The sequence below is a fragment of the Meriones unguiculatus genome, chromosome 3 (genome assembly GCF_030254825.1).
Source record: "Meriones unguiculatus strain TT.TT164.6M chromosome 3, Bangor_MerUng_6.1, whole genome shotgun sequence".
Lineage (NCBI taxonomy): Eukaryota > Metazoa > Chordata > Mammalia > Rodentia > Muridae > Meriones > Meriones unguiculatus.
This window is the reverse complement of record NC_083351.1, coordinates 174736981-174761045: the sequence shown is the minus strand read 5'-3', so window position 1 is coordinate 174761045 and position 24065 is coordinate 174736981. Positions and strand designations below refer to the sequence as shown.

At 43.7% G+C, this 24065-nt stretch overlaps 1 protein-coding gene across 6 annotated transcripts in view; it reads left to right on the top strand.

Annotated features, from left to right (window-relative positions):
* The window catches only part of Mapk10 (mitogen-activated protein kinase 10), a 270735-nt gene that overhangs the window by 189601 nt on the left and 57069 nt on the right, over positions 1 to 24065 (top strand). For 5 of the 6 annotated variants that reach the window (XM_060381043.1, XM_060381042.1, XM_060381045.1 and 2 more), the window contains 5 exons: positions 4794 to 4923; positions 8784 to 8842; positions 9832 to 9970; positions 10851 to 11016; positions 13323 to 13394. In XM_060381043.1, coding sequence (XP_060237026.1) covers positions 4794 to 4923; positions 8784 to 8842; positions 9832 to 9970; positions 10851 to 11016; positions 13323 to 13394 — 566 coding nt within the window. Of the gene's footprint in view, positions 1 to 4793; positions 4924 to 8783; positions 8843 to 9831; positions 9971 to 10850; positions 11017 to 13322; positions 13395 to 22937; positions 23010 to 24065 lie in introns of all 6 variants that reach the window. The other variant, XM_060381047.1, reaches the window with a different exon arrangement.

Below are 24065 nucleotides of genomic sequence, written 5' to 3'. Positions count from 1 at the left end.
CAGTGCAGCAGGTACATGAGATTGTTCTAAAAAGATACAACTGAAAATGTTGAGACTAGAACTTGTCAGCAGGTATGTGCACAAACACACACACACACACACACACACACACACACACACGTGTTTACATTAATTTGCACAGCCTTATAGCTTCATGTGGCTGGATTAAGTGGCAGGGACCCAGCAACAGATGTTTGTGTATCCTCTGGTGAACTGACCTGGTAATAGCAGAGAGGGGTCAGCAGCCTGTGCCACCGTGGTGTTTACGGTTCTTTAGCAAACTTTCTAGGAAGTAGCTGGGATATCTCCAGAGAGATGTGCTTCCGTTTTTATCTACATAGAGAAGGGGGGGGGCAAGATCGCATGCCATGAATTAAAAATGACTTCACAGGAAAGGAAAACCTTCAGACGCCGGTTTGACTGTGCAGCATCAACAGTACCGGTCTGCAGGGGTATTTGTTAGACCGCGGCCAGTAATGATGGCGACAGTGCAAATAATGGGGGTTTTCCAGGGTACAAGAAAGGAGAAAAAATTTTTTTTCTGCAGATGGAGGTTTAACACATGTGCTCGCTCAATCACTGGACACCCAGAGAAGTGGGCTTCTGTCTGGGCCTCTAGGAAGTCTTCCTGGGAACCGGAGAGCTGAATCTCCAGAGAGCTCCCAACTCTGGAAGGCCCCCCAAACCACCATGTTGCCAGAACACATACTCATCTCTGAAGCTGGTGCACCTTGAGCTGGAAGCAGGGACTTGGGGGGCTGCTACTACTTCTCCACCATATCAGAGATGAGGGGCTGAACCCTGGAGGCCTCTGTTGCCTCCTGACAACCTGGAATGTGGAGGATGACACCAATCACTGCCTCAGAGAAAACCCACACATCTTCTCTGCCAACCCAGCTTGCCAACCAAACAATGGCAGAAGATGGCTACTACCCTAGCTCTGCCTGACAAGGTTTTCCTGGGCCTCTAAAGGACCCTTTGGAATCCAGTGTGCTAGCTACAAATGAATCCCAATTGGATATTTAACTTTGAAGTCTCTTTCACACAAGAAAGTTATACAAAAGGGTCAAACAATATCCAATGAGGCAACCCACAGTGTTCCACACAAGTAGAGACAGACAAGACTGTTAATCCCTTGGAGAAAAGAGGTTGTAAGAGGCACCAACTGAACTTGACATTGATTAAAAGGAAAACACTGTGAGCCTTTAAGAAAACATGAAGTGAACGTTGTTTCATTAAAAACTCAAACAAGCTAATGACGTTGAAAGTCGGAGATCTTTATGGCTACAGTGTATGGAGATTTTGACAAGACTTCTCCCTACTCTTTTAGGCTATGAGGCCAACTTCAGAAACAAGGCCAAGCTGGCCTGGTGGTTAATTTAATTCATAATTAACGGGAAGGCTAGAAGGTGCTAACTAGTATGCTGGTGGTTAATTGTTACATATGATATAAAAATTCATAGTTTATCCTGACTGTGTTGCACAATAATCCCAACAAGGACGCTTGATTTAAGACCAGCACTAGGTGACATTTCCTGGGTGCACACACTCTCCAGAGCACTACAGCTCCATCCCTTCGCTCTTAGAGCAAGCTTGTCAGGATGGTGCTGCTTCTGAGGTGAGTGTGCAGAAACCGACCTAGAGAGTGTGCACTGCTCTCTTGTGAGAGCACTAGTGAGCAGCAGGGCTGACATTCTAAGCAGGAGTTGCATCAAGGGAGAGCTACCAGAGGAAGGGAGAGCACACTACGGTGCTGGGAGAAACTAGCCAGCCAGTCGCCTGTCCAGGAACCCAGGGGTTGGTGTTTCTTCAGTTATTTTCCCTGGACCCTGGGGAATGGCCCGCTGTCTGCAGAATCAGGTTAGTACTTAATCTCCCGTAGGCAAGCCTAACTACTTTCTCCTAGGTTGGAGGTACCCTGCTGGATGAGGTTGCAGTTCTTGCCTGGACCTACCGGATAGCCATTATGAGCTCAGCGCTAAAGGCAGAACTTCCTCCCCCTTGCAAGGTCCTGTGCTCTCTGCCTGACTTCATCTAGGAAGTGTCTCTAGATGCAGACTCCCCTAACCACACTTGAACTACAGCCTCTGACACAGCTCCCGCTAGCCCTCCCCTGCCCCCGCCTGTGCCTATATGTTAATCAAGCACTGACATTCTACTCTTGGAGCATGCTGTGTAATGCAAATCAAGCATCCTTGAAGTGCCTGGTTCCAACCAATCATGTACACCTACCCTTGGAGCTCCCCCTCCCCCCCCGAGGGGGTGTACAGCCTTTGTTCCCTGGAATTAAAGTTGAACTAGCCTTAAGCTGTTCCTGGGGTGTGGGATTCCAGTCCAGGCACACTTCTTGTCCCCTGCCCCTCCTGACTTTGTGGGCTGCTGGAAAGCGGCTCCAGGGCAGGAGGAGACCCTCTGTAAAAACAGATACAGATTTGTTGAAGAGTGAGAGAATTAACAGCCAAGCTGGCTAAATGTGGGCAGTATATTCTCAGGCAACATCAAAAGGCGAGCCTCCTCAAGTGCAGCGTTGACTACAGAGGACGGGGTCAGCTAAGGAGAATGACCGGAGTGAGAGCTGGTCAGGGGACCCGACTGTCGCCATCACGATGTGCCTTCCTCGGTGACTGCATCTCTAGACTGACCTCAGAGGCCCCCTGACTTCACCGGAAGTCCCCGCATTTGTTACTCTGACTCCAAGATATCATATTTCTTTTCTGTCTATTTATTTTGGAGATTTGAAAGTATTAACTGACTTACACTTGACTTAAGATTTTCAGACTCAGTGAAGTGAGCGATCCGTTCCTATTGCTGCCATTATCTTCAGTTTTAAATTGAAATCTGTATTTATAAGCCCACCATTTTGCTTGCACTGCTTGTAAGTTGCCAGGACATGATACGCCTTCCTCTGCCTCTACTCTCATTGGTGGGATACAAGTAACATACTAGCAGTAGAGTACAAATAATAAAATGTGTAACATAATGGTTTTAAAAGCACAGTTAAAATTATTACATTTATTAACTTTGCATGTGGTAGGAGCAATCATGTAGAAGTCAGAGGACAACTTGCTAGAGTTAGTTTTCTCTTTCCACCATGTGGGCCCCGGGATTGAAACTGGAGTCACCAGGCTTTGCAGCGATTCAGTTTCCCTGCGGAGCCATCTCAACAACCCATGAGTGCTTTTTTTCTCTTTTAACACAACGTAGGTAAAAAGTGGGTCCATAGATAAGATCATCGAAGAGACGAGGACAGACAGCCTTATTTCCTGTGGGATAGGATTCCTGAGTGAGCGCGTGAATGTATGAAAGACTGGATAGCTCTACCCTGGATTTCACTGGCACTCCAGAACAGCGTTGCTTTATTTAGTTCAGGACCACATGCTCTGAGAATACTGAGAGACTGAAGTATATTCAGAGGAAACAAGCCAGATGGAGGTGGGACTAGAAACTACGTACTGGCGAGTGGTGTGAGGACACTGGTGATATTCAGATGAAGAAAGAACGGGCTTTGGGGTGAGGAGCAAAAGCTGAGTTTCTGAGGATCTGCTTGGCCCTTTGAAGGATTTTGGACTCAGTGGTCAGTCATAACAAAGTGAAGACTTCATATGAGCCCAGGACGAACAGGAGTGATTGGTGACCACAGAGGGATGACTATCTTTGTTAGAATCATGGCACGTCTACTCTCAGAGCTGCCCACCAACAGAACAAGCTGGTCTGTGCCTGGTGAGCTCTGACATTGAAGGAACATAGGCAGAGAAAAGACAAGCTTTTGAAAGAGATTCTGTAGAGAAAGCAAAGATCAAATGGAGGGGTGCGCTAGGCGAACAGACAAAGCTTCATCCAGGTTACTTCATCCAAGTCACCCTGTGAGTCTCTCATTACCTTTCATTCGGCCTCACATCACTATAGTAGGTCCCACTCTTCCTTGTCTTGATTCAATAGCTTGAACCCTAAATGGCCAACAGCACTGTAAATTTAAGTGATCAGTTTTAGGGATCCTGGTTTGCTTATTTATCCTGAAAACAGCCTCAACTCAGGAACCCCCAAAGTTTCTTGTATGCAATAAAAGCATCTTACGGGTATCTTTCATGAGATGACGGAGCAAGGAGGCCCCTCTCACGTTCTCCTGTGGTTGTGTGAGGAACAGTCCCATGATGTTAGATTGCTCTTTGAAAGCATGATAGTTTATTGTTAACTGGCTTGAAGGCTTCATGTGCTGGTAGCATTTACTTCTCTCTTGGTACTGAGTGGTTAGCATGGTACAGGAGTACCTTCTGGTGACGTATCTTCTTGTGAGCCCCGTTGTAGTTCATGAATGCACTCTGATGGTTGATCAACCTACGCTTTCATGGCATTTACCATCAGACTGTAAGAACTGGATCTTGTCACTGGGGAAAGAGCAGAAAGTACATCTCAAATAATCAAAGAACCTACTGTCCATCACAGATAGAGACCACCTAAAATAGTATATTGACAGGTGAGAAATTCAAGCTCAGGTAGATGGAATAATTTACCATCGTCATGAGCACTATGGAAAATCTGAGCACTTGTCTTTCATCTCCCAATTTTCCAACTTATGTAGTTTGAAGCTGCATTCTGGTAATGTCCTATTTTCTCCTTCCTCTTCCCCGTCCTGCTGCCTTCCCTTCCTCCCCTCTCTGTCTTCTTCCAGTCACTCATACTTTTCCTCATGACTTTATTGATGTGTAACCTAAGCGTCTGGATAGGACTGCCGAGTGCTGTCTTCCTTGTCCGTGCTGCATTCTAACGTCCAGACTGCTTTCGAATCTTGACAGTGCTGCGTACGATGCGGTCCTCGACAGAAATGTGGCCATTAAGAAGCTCAGCAGACCCTTCCAGAACCAAACTCATGCCAAGAGGGCTTACCGGGAGCTGGTCCTCATGAAGTGTGTGAACCATAAAAACGTGAGTTTCCATGTTATTCTTAAACCCCTGGCAGGGGGAGGATGTGAGGCAAGAGGAAGGAAGCACGTGCTGTGGCAGGAGGAAGGCTCTCTTTGCTGTTTCTGTCTCTTAAGGTTGTTGATTTTGCCCATAAGCTGCATTAGGTTTCATTGTCCTCATGGTAGCTTCCTGCTTAACAATTATCCAAAAGCCATATGGCATCGAGGAGATGAGTGTGACTGATATGTCCCTGTTATGAAATTAACCTTATTTGGTTTGATGTTCAAAATTAACCCAGGAGCCTCATGCTTTTCAATCAAACTGAAGCCGGCAAACAAACAGAGCACCCAGAGAAATCTTACAGGCAAAACATTTCCTTATACTTTAAGTTCATAATAAACACAGGAAGATTTGTGGTCGCCACACTGTCTCCTGTGTGTGTTAGAGTCAGGGCAAAGCTCCAGCTGTTTAGGGTCCCTGCTGTGAGAGCATCTTGCTTTGGAATGATGGGCAGGTGCACACACAGGGAAAGTATGTCAAACAGGACCACCTGGAGCCTTTGCTCAGTGCAAATGGATGGAGCTGACCATTGCTTCATTCATCTAAGGCAAGGACCTCGGTCTGTGAGCCCTGACTCTTCTTGGTAAGGAGGAACAAAAGAAATTTCTTTAACTGTATGATGAGGATTCATAACAATTATACTCAGGAACATCTTTCTACACACAAATATGTAATAAAATTACACATTTTCATAAACGAAGCTAAAATTACTAAGTATCTTATCTCCCACTTAAGTCCTAAAGTATAAACACACATAGAATATATGAAATTATCACTATATTTTGTAAGTGAGATCTTGTCATATGGCAAACCATCCACCAGAGCAGTATGTAGCAAATATGTTTGCCTGAAAGGTATTTGTGATGAAGTGGCAATGTGTCTTTTGCTCCGTTGCTCTACTCCAACGAGCCTTCTAGATAGGAGTCTAGAGGTGATGGGGAAAATGATTAAGAAAGTCACCGTGCAAAAGCAGTGTGGTCTCTCGCTGCGTGACACATTGGCCATAAGACCAGGCTTGGGGATTCATATGTTAGCAAAGATGATGAAACAAACCCCTCTCAGAGAAAAAGGGATGGATTCAGCTAGTGAAACACCTGGGAGGAAAGTTCTCCATATGTGAATTTCTTTCTACATAATCCTCTTTCCAGACCCGGTAGAGAGATTTCCCCATTGCTTGGCCAACTTGAGAGAAACTCCCTGGACACAATCCAACTGCGTTTTCCCAAGATAGGTTGGAAGGTTGGTCTCCAGTGCTGTGATGTGAGAGGTGACCAGTCCTATCAGAAATGGGACATAAGAGGAGTTGCTTAGGATATCGGGAGACAGGCCTTTAGAAGGGATTAATGTAGCTCTCATTTGACCTCCGGGGTTTCATGAAAACAATTTGTGACAGTGAGCCTGGCCTCTGGTCCAGCTTCCTGCTCTGAGATGTGATCTTTCCCTCCCAAGCTGTCTCCAAAGCCAAGCTGATGCTGGCAGGACACCCTGTAACCCCCACTGCAGGGAGTAAACCTTGCCATGGTGTTCCTCTGCCTTCAGCATATTCTCAGAGCAGCAGAAAGCAGCTGAGCACTTGCCCTCATTTTGACAGAAGAGAAACAGTGTTCCAGTTTGCTATGGCCATTTACAGACAACACCAATTCTGCTAGCCTCTTTTTATGTGTGTGTGTGTGTGTGTGTGTGTGTGTGTGTGTGCATATAGTCAGGTAAGCGTATAGAAACAATGTTTTTAACAAAGGGAAAGCTCACCTACAACCATCTGTAACTCTTCAATTCTACTCAAAATAAAGGGAAAGGCTGTTTAAATAGGGTTTGCTGTCAGTCCTCGGAAAAGCAAAGAAAAGCAGTGAAGTAAACCCAGTAAGTTTTTAAGAACAGGAAAATCCATTTGGAAGATGAAAACTCAATTCCAGGAAGTGACGATTATTTCAACTGCCCGGTTATGACAAATGCTGACTCATGTCTGTGTCCCCCACGACTCTGGAATAAAACAACTGAATCAGATTCCTGCCGGGAAATGCTGCACGGAAGGGGAAGTGGAAGCGTTGACCTCATTCTGAAACTGAGCTGTCAGGCTCTTGCCTAGTGGCTTCAGCACTGCAACACAACAAATGGGCTTTTAGCCAGGACTTTAGGGCAGGGCTGGAGAGATGTCTCCATGGTTAAGAACATGGAAAGCTTCCAAAGGAGCTGAGTTCAATTCCCAGCACCCACTTGGCCTCTCACGACCATCTGAACTCTAGTTGCAGGGAATCTGAGGCTGTTGAGGGCATCAGATTTCCACCCTCCCTCCCCCAGTGCACAGCGATACACACTCAAGCAAAACACACGGAAAATAAAATAAATAAATATTTAAATGGGTTCTTAGGAAGAATTGAAATTTATGAGATAAAAACTAAAGTGAAATACAAAGGAGTGAACCGGGGAGGTTAGAAAATGAACGAGTGGGAAAACAGGAAGTAAGCACACAGAAAAAGGAATGGACCAGGAGAGACTGGCTTTGAAAGCAACCTGTAAAGTTGCTTTGCAGATTAATTTAAATGCCAGCAGGTGATGGGAGTGACATTATTCAATCCTTAAGTGGTGTGTGTGTGTGTGTGTGTGTGTGTGTGTGTGCTCGCCCACGTGCAAATGTGCGAGTGTGTGATTGTGTTCCCTGTGCACAGTCCAACTTTCCTAAAAAATCGCTCTGCAGTGAAAGGTTACTTTGTGAGGTTTGGATGATGTGAGGGAAACAAATGATGTTTAAATGACACAGACATTGCTCCACCTGAGCTGATCCTGAGTCCACGGGACAATAGGCACTTCAAAACTTTACCACAAACACTGGACACTTTGTGGCTTTTTTCTTAATACTTTATACAAACAACAACAAGGAAAAATTTTCTGAAATGATGCATTTCCAGTTGTTTAGAATTGTATTGTTTTAACCGTTTTTATGTTCAAGTGCTACTTATGAACTTTATGATAAGCCATCAAATTCGTTTGTGATCTGAAGTTGCTTATATCTCAAACTAAGCTTTTTTGTCAAGTGGTTTTCTATGAACATCTACATGTTAAGTAGACTATTCCCCGTTTGTTTATATTTTCATTTCCCACTGACACATTAATGTATGATATTTAAATGGGCAGATTTATGGGATTATTGACACATATAGGTTACACGAGATTGTGACGAATGTGGTTTTCTAGGTTTACTTGCTTTAGAAGGCAAACCTTATTGCCTAATTCACACAGTCACTCAAGTAAGAAGCTAAATTGTTAGAGCTGAGTTTAGCTAACTTCTCAACCTGCTTTCTGCTAAATTCATCATCATTATCGTCGCAGTACACTCCTCCTGCCCCTAGTGCTGGGACACTGCTTGAAGCAGTATTTGATTAGCATACAGAAGTAAGTGAAAGTTTCAGCGCCAGAACCATGACTCACAGCTTGACTTTTGCATCTGGAGAAGTGATGATACCTTGGGCAGGTTTGGTGAGGATTTCATTGTCTTTCAGTGACTTTACCTCCTGTGGAGCAACCACCTTGCAGCTTGTGTGCAATCCGGACTCCCAAGAAGCAGTGCAATTCATGGGTCTTTTCTTGCTTTTTTCTGCCCCAGAACTGACAATATGATTTCATCACTAACCCTCAGACAGGTTTTATGTGCTTCTGACCACACTTGAGAAAGCCACACTATGAGACAGCCCAGAAAAATTTCCAATCTTTTCTGTTTCCATCATGGATTTACTAAGTGAATAAATTCGTTCATACTTTAAAAGTAATTAACTTTCTGTTTTCTTTCTTTTCTTTGTTTGTCTCTTTCATGCTCTCTCTTCCAGATTATTAGCTTATTAAATGTTTTCACACCCCAGAAAACACTGGAGGAGTTCCAAGATGTGTAAGTAACAAAACAACAAAAGTAATGAAGGAAGGTTGAGCCCAGCGCTCAGTCAGAGAACTCCAGGAGAAATGACAAAAACAAGAAATAGGAACAAGAACAAAAGGGATGAAATTCTTTGCAAAGATCAAAGGGACCTAAGGGACAGAACCCAGAGCAGTATATGGTGAAAGTTCTTCCATGCTGTGCTGTGTCCTCCCGAGGGACACACCTGCCTCTTTCTAGCCCATGCGCTTTGTTCTTCCACCCTCTTGGTAGACCAGGGAAGCAAAAAAGACTTATTGCTCATCAATTCTGTGAGACTTCTAGGATGGGTAAACTTATTTGTAAAATATTTTTACCTGTCTTTTCGAAACCTTAAATTTTGTGCGAAATTATCTGTCTAGGAAGGCAGCGGCAAACATAGACAGAGAGGCAGTATTTGTAGAGCACAGTTTCTTCTTCCCATAGCTGAGGCACCCTTTCAAGCGTGGCTGTCCTCAGTCTTCCCTCAGTTGTCATCATAATGCTTGGGATACAGTTAAGGAAATACAGGGAGAAGTAGATCAGTAGAGGCTAGGAAACCGATGGACCTAAACCCCGGGCTAAGGAATGCTGTCTTCCCTCTGTAGAGCAACTGCAGCTGTCACTCATGATAGTCAGGGAAGTTTTCCACAGTCTCGGCTCAAGCAATTACAGCGTTGGGGAGTTAACAAACTCTGACTAAGTGCAGGGTTCCAAGGGTGACTGAAGGTCGTTCTAGATCAGTGGTCCTAAACCTCCCTAAGGCTGTGACCCTTGAATTACAGTTCCTCATGCTGTGGCAAATCCCCTCCACACAAAATGATTTTTGTTGCTACTTCATAACTGTAATTTTGCTACTGTTATAAATCGGAAGATAAATATCTGTGTGTTTTGGTGGCCTTAGGCGACCCCTGAAGAAGGGTTGTCGGTGACGCACGGGTTGAGGACGGAGGTGCTACAACTAATGTAGTGGATTTACCTTCCAGTTACTTAGTGATGGAGCTGATGGACGCCAACTTGTGTCAGGTGATTCAGATGGAGCTGGACCACGAGCGGATGTCCTACCTGCTGTACCAGATGCTGTGTGGCATCAAGCATCTCCATTCTGCCGGGATTATCCACAGGGTGAGAGCTCTCACTTTAGCATTGCAGGGTGCTGACTGCCGGGGGTGGGGGTGGGGGACAGTATGGACAGAGGAACCAGCGTTGGATTGTTTTCTCAGGCAGGGATGCTTGCACAGCAAGGACTTGGTAATTTCGTAGCGGGCAGCGTTGGCACTGGATTAAGCCATGTGTGAAGGGGACTTCAGCCTGTGCCCTGGTAGAATTTGAGTTTGAGTATTGGCTTACTGAGCATCAACTTCTGAAATTCCTCGAGTTTCCTAGCCCTTTGACGGTGGGAAGTCGGATGAGTAGCGGAAATAAGACAGCTTATTTCCATACTTCCTTTCCGGCGACCTAAATGTGACTCCACTGATTTGCAACCCTGTCAGGCCTAGAAATGATATGTACCCTAAAAGGTTTATGCTGTCCTAGAGGGAAATCCAAGAGATGACAACAAATGACGTCATTTCCCCCAAGGCTTCTTCCCAATAGGAGCCTAAATTGTAAAAATAACTACACAGTTCTCTTCTGAACTTAAAATGTTTTATAAGGGTGGATGGTGGTGGCACATGCCTTTAATCCCAGCACTTGGGAGGCAAAGGCAGGCAGAACTTCGTGTTGGAGGACAGCCAGAGAAACCCTTGAAAAACCAGAAAGAAAGAAAGAAAGAAAGAAAGAAAGAAAGAAGGAAGGAAGGAAGGAAGGAAGGAAGGAAGGAAGGAAACAAACAAAACATCCCAAAAACCCTTATAAGGGCATTTTAGAAATCTAAAACTAATTGTAAACTCGACACAATAACACTTCAGGGCCCTGCAGCAAGCCATTATGTAGTATTAGAAAGAAATTGCGGTTCCTGTAGATACTCACTTTCACCACCCACCACCTTCGTTCCTATTGCCAGGATTTAAAGCCCAGCAACATTGTAGTCAAGTCTGATTGCACGCTGAAAATCCTCGACTTCGGACTGGCCAGGACAGCGGGCACAAGCTTCATGATGACCCCGTATGTGGTGACGCGATATTACAGAGCCCCCGAGGTCATCCTGGGAATGGGCTACAAGGAGAACGGTAGGGGCCGTTCCGGAACGGTGAAGGAGCGGGTCCGAGCTCTAGATAACTGGGAGTTATGCTCGTTTTGTTATAGGCCAATTCTTCCGAAAAAAACAGCTGCCAGCGTTCTTAAATAGCGCTCAGAGCGAGCCTGTGCGAGGAGTGTGAAGGGTGTTTCTGAGAGGCAGGCCGGGCTACAGGAACTCTAACGTGTGATAGGTGGAAACAGCTGCAGATAGAGTGAGTCTTCAGGCGTGCGGCAGCTCATGGCACACGGGCCTCAGCAGGGACAAGAACCGCTGCTAACTGAATCGGGGTATAGTCCCGACACGTGTGCAACCTGTGAGAGAGATGCTTTAGTTCCCTGGGCTTCTCTGTCACATCTCAGGTTGATGCCTGTGGCCCTCAGGAAAGACTGACGAAGGGATTATAGAATCTTGGGACAACATTCTTCACACACCAAATGAACAGCAGAGTTAGCGCTATTCTAACTATCCACAGTATAAGCTTCTTGTCTGTATATCAAACGCTCTGTAAGTAATATTTAGTGCGGCAACTATCTAGTAAATCTTAACAAATTCTAGAGGCCACAGAACGAAAAAAAAAAAAACCACAACATTGAATTATACATTTTTTTTACAAGAAAATCTAATGTACAAGAACGTGTGAAAGAAAGATATAGAAAAATATTTGAAATTCAAATTGACTTTTGATCAATTAAAATAGGGGGTTTATAAAGTGCTTCTTAGAACGCCTAACAATCTATCATTTTTTTTCCTGGAATACTTATTATAGAGAGCCATGTTGAAAACCGTATTTAATATACTTAGAATTTATATTCTCTTTAAGTTAGATTTGTATATGTACCCTGAACTCCCGATTTTTTAATTTTATATATTAGATTCCTAGCAATCTATTTCCATACATTTTATGAAGACAGCTACTATTGTGTTGTTGAATATAGTTACTGCGGAGTGCATTTATAAAAATTCTCTGGCCACCGAAGTTAAAAGCAGTTATTTGTGTACTTCCAGTCTAGAGAAGAACAGAATTATTGATGTCTTTGTGTGTATCAAGGGGAAAATCAGCCCCTTTAAAGCCAGGCTCACTTGGATGTCATGGGAGTCCTCCTCCCAGGTAAAAGCCAAGGATGATCAGTTCAAGAAAAGTCGGGGAATTGAGGACAGTAGTTAACAGTGATTTATTGTCTATTTCAAGGGGAAGCTATCCCGCCCAATGAAGTGATAAATGCTTGAGGTTTGGGATTTTCTAATTACCTGATTGCATTTAGCAGATCTCCTTCCTATGATTTCTCTGTCACAAAAGGTAAGAGAGTTGAGGATGTATAGAACCTGGCAACCCTGGTCTTCCTGGTCTGGGATTTTAGGTCTTTATCACACAGACCCTTTCCTTATTTGAACGGGGTACGAAAAGTGACAAGAAAGTCCTCATTCTTAGCCTCTCTCCGTTAACGGAAATGCGTTAGTACCCTCGTGCTGTCTTCCCTCTCAGCAGAGGGTGGTTATCATGCAGAAACAAACAACAAACAAACAAACCCAGCTTGACTTCGCCTCAGGCATGCCCCTCCTGTGTACCTCCCCCTGCCCTCCCCCCTCTGAGCAACTCCGCTGGATGTTTTTGTTTCAAAATCCCCTCCTCACTAATCAACGTGAAACCCAGAAAGTTAAGGTTGGGCAGAGATGTGTTGGGTTAACAAACAGACAATTGGGAAAAAAGCGCATGTACTTAAATTTTAACACCTTTCATGCAGTTTCACTTCTAAATGGCTCCTTTGTGTGCATTCTAAATTATCACTTTCTCAAAATATTCCAGATAGAAATTAAAGCTGATGTTTATCTTAAAGGATAATTTCTGAGTGAAAAAAAAAAATCAACCGTCTAACACAGGAATTAATATTTCTCACTTGCAAAGCTCACCAACCATTTCCCAGTCTCTTGTATTTGGTTGAACGAATGCTTATTTGGGACAAACAGGTATTCTCCTGTGGCCCCGCTCCACATAGTGGAATAAAACGGGAAGTGAACACAGTCCAGCACATGCTATCAAAACTCCGCAGCCTTTAGCTGGCACCTGCCTGGACATAATGTTGGTTCATACTGTTGGTTCTCCTGTCCCTGACCCCGACCACTCACGTACACATGACTTGGCTCTCTCCTTAGAAACCTTGGGTAGTGCAGTGCGGATCTTAACTCCCATTCGCCGCTGTAGGAGGGACATGAACGATGTTTTCCAGCTGTCACAGCAGGTTGCCTTAGTTAACCTTGCTTTCCTCCTCTGTCTTCACTCCCTCTCTCCTGTTCTAGTGGATATATGGTCTGTGGGATGCATCATGGGAGAGATGGTCCGCCACAAAATCCTCTTTCCCGGAAGGGACTGTATCCTTGTACCTTTGGCTGGGGCTCTGCCCGTTTTGTTTCCTCTCCCCTTAAGCCCTCTAATGATTTCACCAGCAGAGTAAAGACAGAAGCAGACAGTTGGGTAAGTGGAGTGCTTGTCTCAACCAAGTGAAGATTTCTATGCCAGCCCTGCAGACAGCCTACCATGATGACTTATAACTAATTACCCAATAGACCTTTTCTTCTTAAATAATTTTTCCCTATGAGCCAAAATAGGAATGGCAGCTTTCTAGTGGTCTCTAATGGAAACCACTAGATTCTAAATAAAAAAAAATAATAATAAAGAAACAACAAGAACATAATTATCAAAAGAAGTCACAGTGTGTAAATAATTTCCAGTTTTGTTTCAGAAGCTCTTTATGAACCACAACATTCAATCATCCCCCTTTGCTCTCCCTGTCTAAGCTTCAGTCTACGGATCCATAGGGAGGCAGGATTAGATAGGGCACTGTAGCCCAGCCTTAGTAAAGAGTGAACTTCCACCCTTAGAAACCAGGATTATTGTTCGAATTAACAGAGGGCAGGTGAGCTTAAGAGGACTTTATTTACTTGAGTTTGAGCTGGTGAGATATGGTATATAAATAGATAATTGTGGAGCCAGGGAAATGGCTTCGGGCGTATGTAAAGTGCTCGGAGAAGAAGGAGGACCTGAGTTCAAGCCCCCAGCACCCACATAAAAGCCAAGTGCGGAAGCTCACACCTGCTCCTCCAGGGTGGGAAGAACTTACTCAGCCAGTCTAGCCAATCAGGGGCCTGCAGGCTTAGTGACTCAAAACCCAAGTTGGAGCATGTTTGAGGGGACACCTGGCAATGACCTCTGACATCCTCCTGTACCCACACACTTGATCACACACACGTACTAAAGCAGATTAATTTCTTCAGTGGCCAGGGGTTCACGCTCTAGTAAAAGCACACATTTGTGTTTATGATATGTAGAGAATAAACACACAGTCACAGGAGAATATAGTTTGACAAGTGTAGAATGTCTTACTCATGAATGCTAGGGGAAACGATGGTCAACGCCAATTGAGAACCTCAGTGGCAGTGCAGAATAATTATTACATATCAGTTTTGGGATTTTTGTCCACAAGAAATGTGGCAAATGACTCTGTTAATCATTTTATTTGAAAAAGTTCTACTCAGTAATTTTTTTATTATGTAAGGAAGATTGTAAGTTTTGTTTTAGCACGACTCAATGAGAAGTTAATGGCATATAGGCATTGACACATTCCGCTGTCCATTAGTGTAGTATTTGCTGAGCCCCAGCGTCAGCATGAAGAGCTCTTCTCTTCTGGCCCTTAATAATAAAGACCCTTGAGCCATATGTTGCTTCTCAGCACTTGAAATCATAAATTGAATTACAAGTGCTGAATGAATGTAACTCGTCACCCTGTCTAAAGATAAGCAAAGCATATAAAATGAGCCAGTAATGAGCACATATTGGTTATGAGTTAAGAGACAACATTTTGACTGTACTGAGGTAAAACACATTGCTAAAGTTGATCTTGTCCCTCCCTAACTGTTGATGTCAGCACATTTTAAGCCACATGCACAGTCTGATGAGGGGAGGTTCTTGTTTTTTGCTGACCAGTGCTGGTCTGGAGGCCGAGGCAACCCTGTCGCCCTTCCGTCCATTCTGCACAATCCTCTGCCTCCCATGCCTTTGTCCACAGGCACACCTCAGGTGTGACTGCGGGAGAATGTTGCTTGACATCAAGTCACAGCTGCTTGTAGGTTGGGGATTACAGTATGGCTGTGAGCAGTGTTCCCACGTCAGCACTGATCTTATACACAGGAATTCTTCTTTGTGCTTTGGCCGTTGGGGTAAAATACATTAAAAACAGGGAGGGAGGCACATTATCATTGGTCAGAGCAGAGCTGCCATCTGCCTACGGCAGCTCGAGTGCTTGTGGAGACAAAAGGCCAGGGCTCCTCATCAGTGTGGGGCGTGGCTGTCACAGGTCACTTGGTTCCACAGAGCCAGGCTGTCCTATGAGCTGGAATTGAGCTCGCCACTTCCTTCTCAGAGTTGCTCTTCTGTTTTGACAGTTGAGACTCAACAGCCAACAACATTAGAATAAACTTTTAAAATCTAAATGGACCCTTCAGCAAATCAGAGATAATCACATCATTGATGATATTCTGTTTTTCCAAAAATTATTTTTTTTTTGGAGGGAGCTTCCATTTATATTTATTTGTTTTAGAGAAATGTTTGGACCTGAAATGAAATTGTATGAAACTCAATATATACAATCTGTATCTTTGATACAGATGATCGTCGAGTTTAATTTCCAATGCAGAGAGTGCACATTGTAAGGAAGTTTGTATGTTGCATGCCTTTATCAAGAGTGGTCATTATACAGAACACAGGTCTTTAATGGCCAAGTTGACTGCCTTTTGTGACACAAGCCTACAGTAACAGGGAATGCTACATATTTTCTTGGTAAATAATGTAAAATGAAATGGGTTAGAAACAAATACTATCTGAAAATGTTTCCTTTTGGATTCCAGTTCCTAGTTAATTTTACCTATAATTAATATTATAATGACTTCCAAGCTGGGGTGACATAGAAAATCAACCATCCCGCATAAGCAAAGGATTAATATACTCTGTGGATTTTCTATGTAGCTGTTTCAGTTATCTCTAAATAAACTATTGCCACTCTGTGACTAGGGCTTCCTAGAGTTGTTAGAGAAAGATCAAGCAGGGAAGTGAGTCATTAAACCACAAAGAGCAGGCACAAGGCCATGATGGCTTCCCTAGGGCAGAATCATGGCAATATGTCAGTGTAAGTGAAATAATTCTAGGATTTGCTGGAAGCAATATCAAAGTATTGTGTACGTTAACTAAGACCCTGACTAGTCCAAGATCTGACTGGAAAAATGACGTCATGGTCTATATTCAACATGATCCCTCACTTCAGAGAACTTTCAGTTCTGGGTGTAAAGCAAAAACATTGAAACTCCTTTGCAAATTTGAACAATCGTGTGGAATTTTCACCAATGACTAAAATGTTCTCTTAAATCCGTCTTTACACTTTGAGAAACACTGTGGACTTTTCTGGGTGTTTGATATTATCCCAATGGCATCACAGGGTAGTTTACTGAATTATAATGTTAGCGAAGTTAAAATAATTTTAAACAAAAAGACATACAATGCCAGGGAGATGGCTCCCTTGGGAAAGCATTTGCCTTGCAAGCACAGACGTGTAAGTTTGTTCTGAGAACACACCTAACAAGTCCAGACATTGCAGTACCTTCCTGGACTGTCAGGACTGGGGAGGTAGATTCAGGCGGATTCCTAGCTTCACTGACCATTCAGCATAGCTTAGTTAGCAGACTCCAGGCTAGTGAGAGACCCTGTCTCAAAAGAGAGCATATAGGTGTAGCCTGAGCAATGGCATCTGAGGTTGCTCTTTGGTCCACACACACGCTCATACACAGGCATGCGTACCTGCTCACCCGTGCACTCATGAACACGCTCACAGAATGTGTACATAAATGGACATAGTTGTTTCTCATCCATTAAGTTGTCAATTATTTTAACACTCAAACTCATTCATCTACAGTGTTCATCAACTCACATATTTTCACGATAGTTGTTTGATGAAAACAAATTCCATCATATACACGTTGATTACAGAGTATAGCAAATAGGGCCCTTGGTCTTCCCTCTGGATTTTGTTTTTTCCTGCAATAGTGGAGCAGATTCAAGTCTCTTAGAAGTTTTCCCAAAACCTGTGCTTTCCCTCCCTCCCTCCTCCTACTCATACCAAAGCCAACAAGGCAGCACTGTCCTCTTGATTACCAGGGACATGCACAGCGCCAGGCCTTCTGTAAGCCTTTTCTTCTTCTTTTGTTTAATTGAAAAGATTTTTTATAGCATATATTCTGATCACAGTTTCCTCTCTCTCATCCCCTCCCAGATCCTTCCTGCCTCCCCACCCACCCAACTCCTTCCTATGCCTTCTTTCTCTCTGTCTTTAAAAGACAAACAGGGAAAACACCCCAAAAGGCAAGTAAGCAAGCAAACGAAAACCAAAACACAACAACAAAGCCAAAACAACGAGATGAAAATTTTAAAAAAGGAAAAAAAAAGCATAGAAAACACATACACATAGACGGACAGACAGACAGACACACACACACAACTCATAAAAAATACAAAGTCAAAAACCACAATACACTAGAAAAAGGCCAATAAGATAAAAAGTGCCAAAACAAAGTGACATGAGACAAAAATCTCCAGAAATACCACCAAGATCATTTTGTGTTGGCGTCTCCTGCTGCACACAGGCCTGCCCTTAAGTGTGCTTTGGATGCCCAGTGAGATTCTGCTGGAAAAAATGAAATTTTCCTTTGTGAGTGGTTATCAGTTGGAGATGGCTTTTGGGTTAAGGATGGGAGCCCATGTCCACTTCTGCTCTCAGCACTGTCTTGGACCTGTGCAGGCCCTATGCATGCTGCTCTAGTCTCTGTGAGTTCATACTTGTCAGTCCTGGTGTGACCCTACTTCTTATAGATACATTTTTCCTACTTTATTTTTTCTTTTCTTTTTCAAACGGAAGGATCTTCTTTAAACAAAGACCCACAGCTGTCCTTTTTCTGTAGTTCTTGACCAGAGTTTCCTAGACTAGGCTTCTGCTGAACCCTACTGCATGGTTAGTAGGTGGTTAGTCCATGGAAACATAGCTGGGTCATGGCCGAGCTAGGGAGGGTTGGCATTAAGGAGCAGAGAAATGATGACTTCCCACACGGTGAGAAAAGCAAAGAAAACGTCCTCATATTAGCAGAACGCATCATTTAAAGTTTGCACATGAGGCCTGGAACAGTCAAAGTAAAATGAGTAGTGACTGGAGGTCATGACTTTTGTATCTGTGTCCTCCACAGATAGTCACACTCCTTGACTCTTTGAAAGAACAAGGCTTATTTCCCCCCGTAAGGTTATAATTTACATACTGTTATATGATCCAGCTACCACACTCTTCCATCATTGTCCTTAAGATAACACATACTTATCTCCAACAGTGTGAACTATTGGCTTTAGATACAGTTCGAGTATACATTTCTAGTTATTCTTTCATATCTGTAAATATGAAATGGTGATGAAATAGTAATGGTGAACATATTTTAAGAATGAAATTAAATTCTTCATTTGAAACTGTTTAATAAGATTTATTTTCACCACTAGTTTTCTTGCTATTCTTTTATATTCCTTGTGAGAGAGAGAAAGGAAAGGGGAGAGAAAAAGAGAGAGAGATAGAGAGAGAGAGGAGAAAGGAGATAGGGAGAAGAGAGAGGGAGGGAAAGAGAAAGAGAGAACAAGGAAGGGGAGAGAGGGAGGGAGGGGAACAACAGGATTCATTACAGAACTGGAGATTCTGGGGTATGAATGGAAGGAGTTAGACAGATGGACCCAGGATAAAGTTTCTGAGTCTCACACATTGTTTGACAGTGTGTCTTAGGGACTGCTGTATGTGGGTCTTAGTAGGAAAAACACACGTTCTTGGAAGTTTATTGGAAGACATTAGTAATTTTTTATAGTTTCAGTTTTTTTGTGCTTTTTAAAGAATTAGTTTCATGATCCGCTTTTAAAAAATGTAAGATTTCCAGAGAAATGTGATTTTAAGATATTAGCTCTTTCTGTCATCCTTGGTGGTTCTCACTGAAGAAACTTTACGAAGAACGTTGTCTGAATTCTAAATTAAGTGACAGCTCAGCTCAGCGTGCCACAGGATAAAGCAGTGCGTTTTCAGAACTTGTGGCGTGACAGTTTCAAATTCTCCAGTCGACGTGTTCGGCTTTCTAGGTGGGCGCTGTGCCAGTTGCTTCCTTAGTGTGGTGGCAGGACACATGAGGCCTTAGCTCACAAGGAGGAAGGGAATACGGGGGGAACGCAGTTTCTAATGTTTCAGTCCACCAGCGCTGAAGGAGGGAGGAGAGAAGAGACAGACAAGAGACAATGTATCTCTATACATTTAAGGATTTGCCTTCAGTGAGTGCATTTTCTCCCAGCAAGCTCTTTTGCATGGTACCAACACTCCCATCAGCATCATGGCTGGTCCTGAGTCTTTGGCACCTTGCATTTGAGGTGACCTAGAAGATCCAAAGTGTAGCACTCACAGGGCCCCAGAGCTTGTTAATCATGGATTATGACCCACGCTCTTGGGGAGAGTGCGGAAGTAGTGATTAGGGAGTCCTCACAGATCTAGACTGAGGATAAAGCTTAAAAAGAAGAGATAATTTAGGATCAGCTTGATGTCCGTATTTTAGCAGCATCTGAATTTGCTTAAAATTTCTTTCAAAGGGGACTGGAGAGATGGCTCAGTTAAGAGTGCTTCTGCTGGCTGCTTCTCCAAGTCTTCAGTTCAATTCCCAGCAACCACATGGAGGCTCATAACTGTCTATAATGAGCGCTGGTGCCTTCTTTTGGAGTGCAGGCAGAATAGTGTATAAATAATAATAACAATAATAACAACAACAGTAAAATTTTTATTTTAAACAACGTGACATAGTATCTGAGTATTATAATTGTAACTACATTGGCTCAGAGCCTGCAGGGATGCTGGTGATGAAGGAAAAGTGTAGTAATGTAACTAGAACTGAAAAACCAGAATTGAAAAGCTTCAGCTAAACTCACTCAGACAGGTGCACCAGTGGCCGAACGGACCTTAGAGCTCAAACCTGGTATACACGTTTCTGTCTTTTAGATTTTATACAATAGTTTTATGAACTTTTAAGACTAATTTGAGTTCTGACCAGGAAGATAGATGTAGAAAAATTTTCATCTTTTACTTTGGAAGGTGGATATCTTGCAAAATTTTATATACACACACACAGAGAGAGAGAGAGAGAGAGAGAGAAAGGAAGAGAGAGAGAGAGAGAGAGAGAGAGAGAGAGAGAGTATTCACACCAGTTGGTAATATTAGTCATTAGACCAACAACTTCTAGCGCCTGCAGAAAGAAAAGCACCATAGGGACATGGCTCCCACTCTGATGATATCTGTGAGGAACCATTTTTAAAAAAACATAGATTTTATTCTACAAGAGAAAACTGGTCAATTTTAGGAGAGAGGGATCTCACCATGACATTGCGCTCACGTATTTCCAGCTTTCCCGTTTGAATGCAGAGGCAGTCAGACCTTAGAGACCAGGAGACGTTCCACGGAGCCACTGGGGATGTGATGTGGAGGAAGCCTCTCTAGGAGGCTTCCGCAGCGAATGCGCTGCCTAGTGGGCGGGTGGGTTCGCTCATTTTAAAAGACAAACAGAAGGCCTGCAAAAGTGTACACTCAATATGTATCTGAATATAAATTATATAAGGAGAAACTGAACTTTTTATGCATATACTCAGTTTCTCTGTATAATACAATGTATGTCTCTGTTACACGATGACATAAACTAGTTTATTGAAAACGTAACTATCACCAGGCAATGTGGAAAGAACTTTGTCAGAAATACAGTATTGAGATCTTTAAAATACTCCACAGTAAAGCTGTTTAGAACTGACATTTTGGAGGATGACAATAACGTTTAGAGATGAAGATGGTTGAGGCCACAGAACAGCAAAGGATGGAGTTAGTCCTGAAGCAGCAAGGAGGGTCTCAGCCAGAGGTATGATGGAGGCCACCACAAGGGAAGAGAAACACACATCAGTGTTCCGGATAGCTCCTTGGCATAAAGCCTTTTCCAAACATTTACACACAAGGAGAAAACTCACGGCTTGTGCTCCAATTACCCGCCTTTCTTTAACCCTCCTGTAGCACACACCCACTCACACACCTACACACACACACACGCACACTACGCAGACACTGCACATACACTGACATGTACTACAAGCAAACACGTTACACAGACACTCACATCGTATATATTCAGATCGGTGCCTACGGTCCACACACACTCCACACACAGTACCTGCAAACACACACAGAGTACGCACACACTTGCACAATACAAACATGCAAACACACTACGACACAGTGCACAGAGACATGCAGTGACCTCTCCCCACAGCACACACAGTGTCCACACACTACACGCAGACAGGATCCACACACACACACACACACACACAGATCCACACACACACACAGGCACGTACACAACTCATTACACATGCGCACACCGCACACAGGCCGGTCACTTTGGACAGGATGATAAGAATGCCCGCAATTTACGAATAAAGCACCTTTCGGAACTGCCTCCCTTTTCCCTTTACTCAGAGATTCTAAGCAGAGCAGCCTCTCTGCGGCAGCGCTTAGCGGATGCTGCAAACATGTGACAGACACACACCCACTTGCTCTGTCTTTCCCTCACACTTTTGCATGGCCCTTGCTTTCCCGAGATGGAAACAGACATGTCCTCCCTGGGTGCACGCCTCACCATCCAGGTTTTAACGGTTTAGGGGCTAAGCGGTGGACACCTTGGGTTTCACCCCAGCCAGATTTCGACAATGGAAAGAGCCTCCTGAGGAACTCTTTCAGGGCGCTGTCAAATTACTACGTGTAATTTGAAGCATGGAGCAAACCCGCAGCCCCGCTGCTCTCCCCCCAACCCTTCCGTTTGCTCCACTCCCCCGACATCCTGTATCCTTCCAGGGTTTGCTCAGCCTGTCTCCAACTTTGTCTGAGACCCAGCAGGAGCAGCCCTGCAAGGGAGGGTGTGTCCCTCTCTTGCCTGGCCCTTCCCTGTCCTTCCCTTCCTGTGCCCGAGCTCTGCCTTCCTGGTTTTAATTCTGGATGATAACTGGCAATAGCAAGGAAATCGTTGTAATTTACCCCCACATTCCACGTACCCTTTGATTTTCAGTCTCAGAAGTGTTTGCTCTTTAATCTTGTTTATTTCGTGTTGAACAGTCCTGTTTGAATACCCAGCGCTTTTAGTTTTACAGGGGCCCAGTATTTATAAAAGAGGACAAGACTTCCAGTTCAGAAATGCGCTCCTTTGATGGGATTCAATGATGGAGGCTGCATATTCCAAAACATGCATTCCCAAACAGGCATTTCTGCTCCTGGAAACATATTCATATTTATAAACAAGCAGAAATGTCTTTTGTAAAAGAAAATTTCTTTTGGGGTGCTAGCTGCTAGCTTTTCTTCCTTTCCTTTTTCAGATATGGTACACAAAAGAATAAAAATGAAATTGATTTACATGGCTCCCATATTAACACAGCCTAGGATAATTTTCAATACAAATCACTCAGATTCCAGAAGATGAATGCAAATTAGATCTTTTAAGTCAGATGTGAGAAAAAGCATTGAATTATTATTGCAAAGTAATTTAGTCCTACATCTGTAGGCTCTGGTGGCTTTGTCGGTTCAGCTATGAGGCAGGAAGGGCTGGGCTGTCTGAATGTGCCCTGTTCCCACCTCAAAGCTCCCCTGGTCAAGGAATGGCCTCTCCCTAAACCAGGAAAGCTCAGACGATGCCTCTAGTGTGCAGGTGGCCTTGAAGTTCTATTCATGTCTTGATCTGTTTCTGTGTTCTCGTTCATCTTCATTTCATTTTTGTTTCCAGTTGACATGTGGTCCGTAGGGTGCATCATGGGAGAAATGGTAAAAGGTGCGGTGCTGTTTCCTGGCACTGATCGTATCCTTCCCAGTGGCCACTGGGCTCTGTGTCCTTGTCAGTTTATGCCTTTTGTTTCCAATGCAAGACTGCTGCAGGTCTCCACTCATGGCCTGCAGAGAGTTTCCATGAGATCAAATGTCAAGCATTCGCAAGCTTGCTTCATGGTAGAATGACCTTGTCTCCCAGCAAGACCTTCCATGGATGGGACATAAGAGAAATGAAAGGTCAGGCTTGGGTTGCAGGCTCTGCCTTACTTCAGTCCTTTCACACTCAGAGACTCTGGCCTGTCATTCTGTCTGTAGAGATTTAAAAAACGAAGACATACTTGTGGACAGATAAGAAATGACTCATGCCGTGTTCACACTGGAGCCTTATATTTTCATACCATAAGAAATATTCATTTAGCACGGAGAGCCTTAAACAGCTCACCCAGGCATGGCTTGTTTCATCTACCACAGGTCCAGAGAGCACACCTGCACACCCCATTTTCACTCCTACAAGCTCTCCTCAAACACCCTATCTTACTCACTTCATGTATATGAAGAGCAACTTCTCCAGACCTGCTCTTATGTCCTCCACATCATTAACAAGTAATATTGAAAACCTCACTGGTTAACAGTGATTAAACGAACATCTGGAGAAGTCATTTAAACCACCGAGAAGTAAAAGCAGTCCTCTCTCAAGCTGCAGCTAATTAACAGGAGTCCAGAGGTCCCAGGGGGACATGGCTGCCGCATTTAGAAACCCATCCGAAGCCAGCGAGGCACCCGCTGCATTTGCTCCCTTCCATGTGCTGTCTCCATCATCCTGATGGGAAAAGCTGAGACGTCCACAGTTCAAGAGCAGTCTGATTCTATAATTATGGGCGAGTGTCTAATTAGGTAAGCGTGATTACTGATGTCATGTGATCAGCCACTGGCTGTAAATGTTTAACACCTGCTACTACTCTGACCAGCTCCGTAATACTTCATACGGATGTGGGTAACATCATATATCTCAGTGTATTTCATATGCAGATAGACACATGTACAGTGTAACATTATAAACGCATACATATTTTCCTTAAGTTTAAAA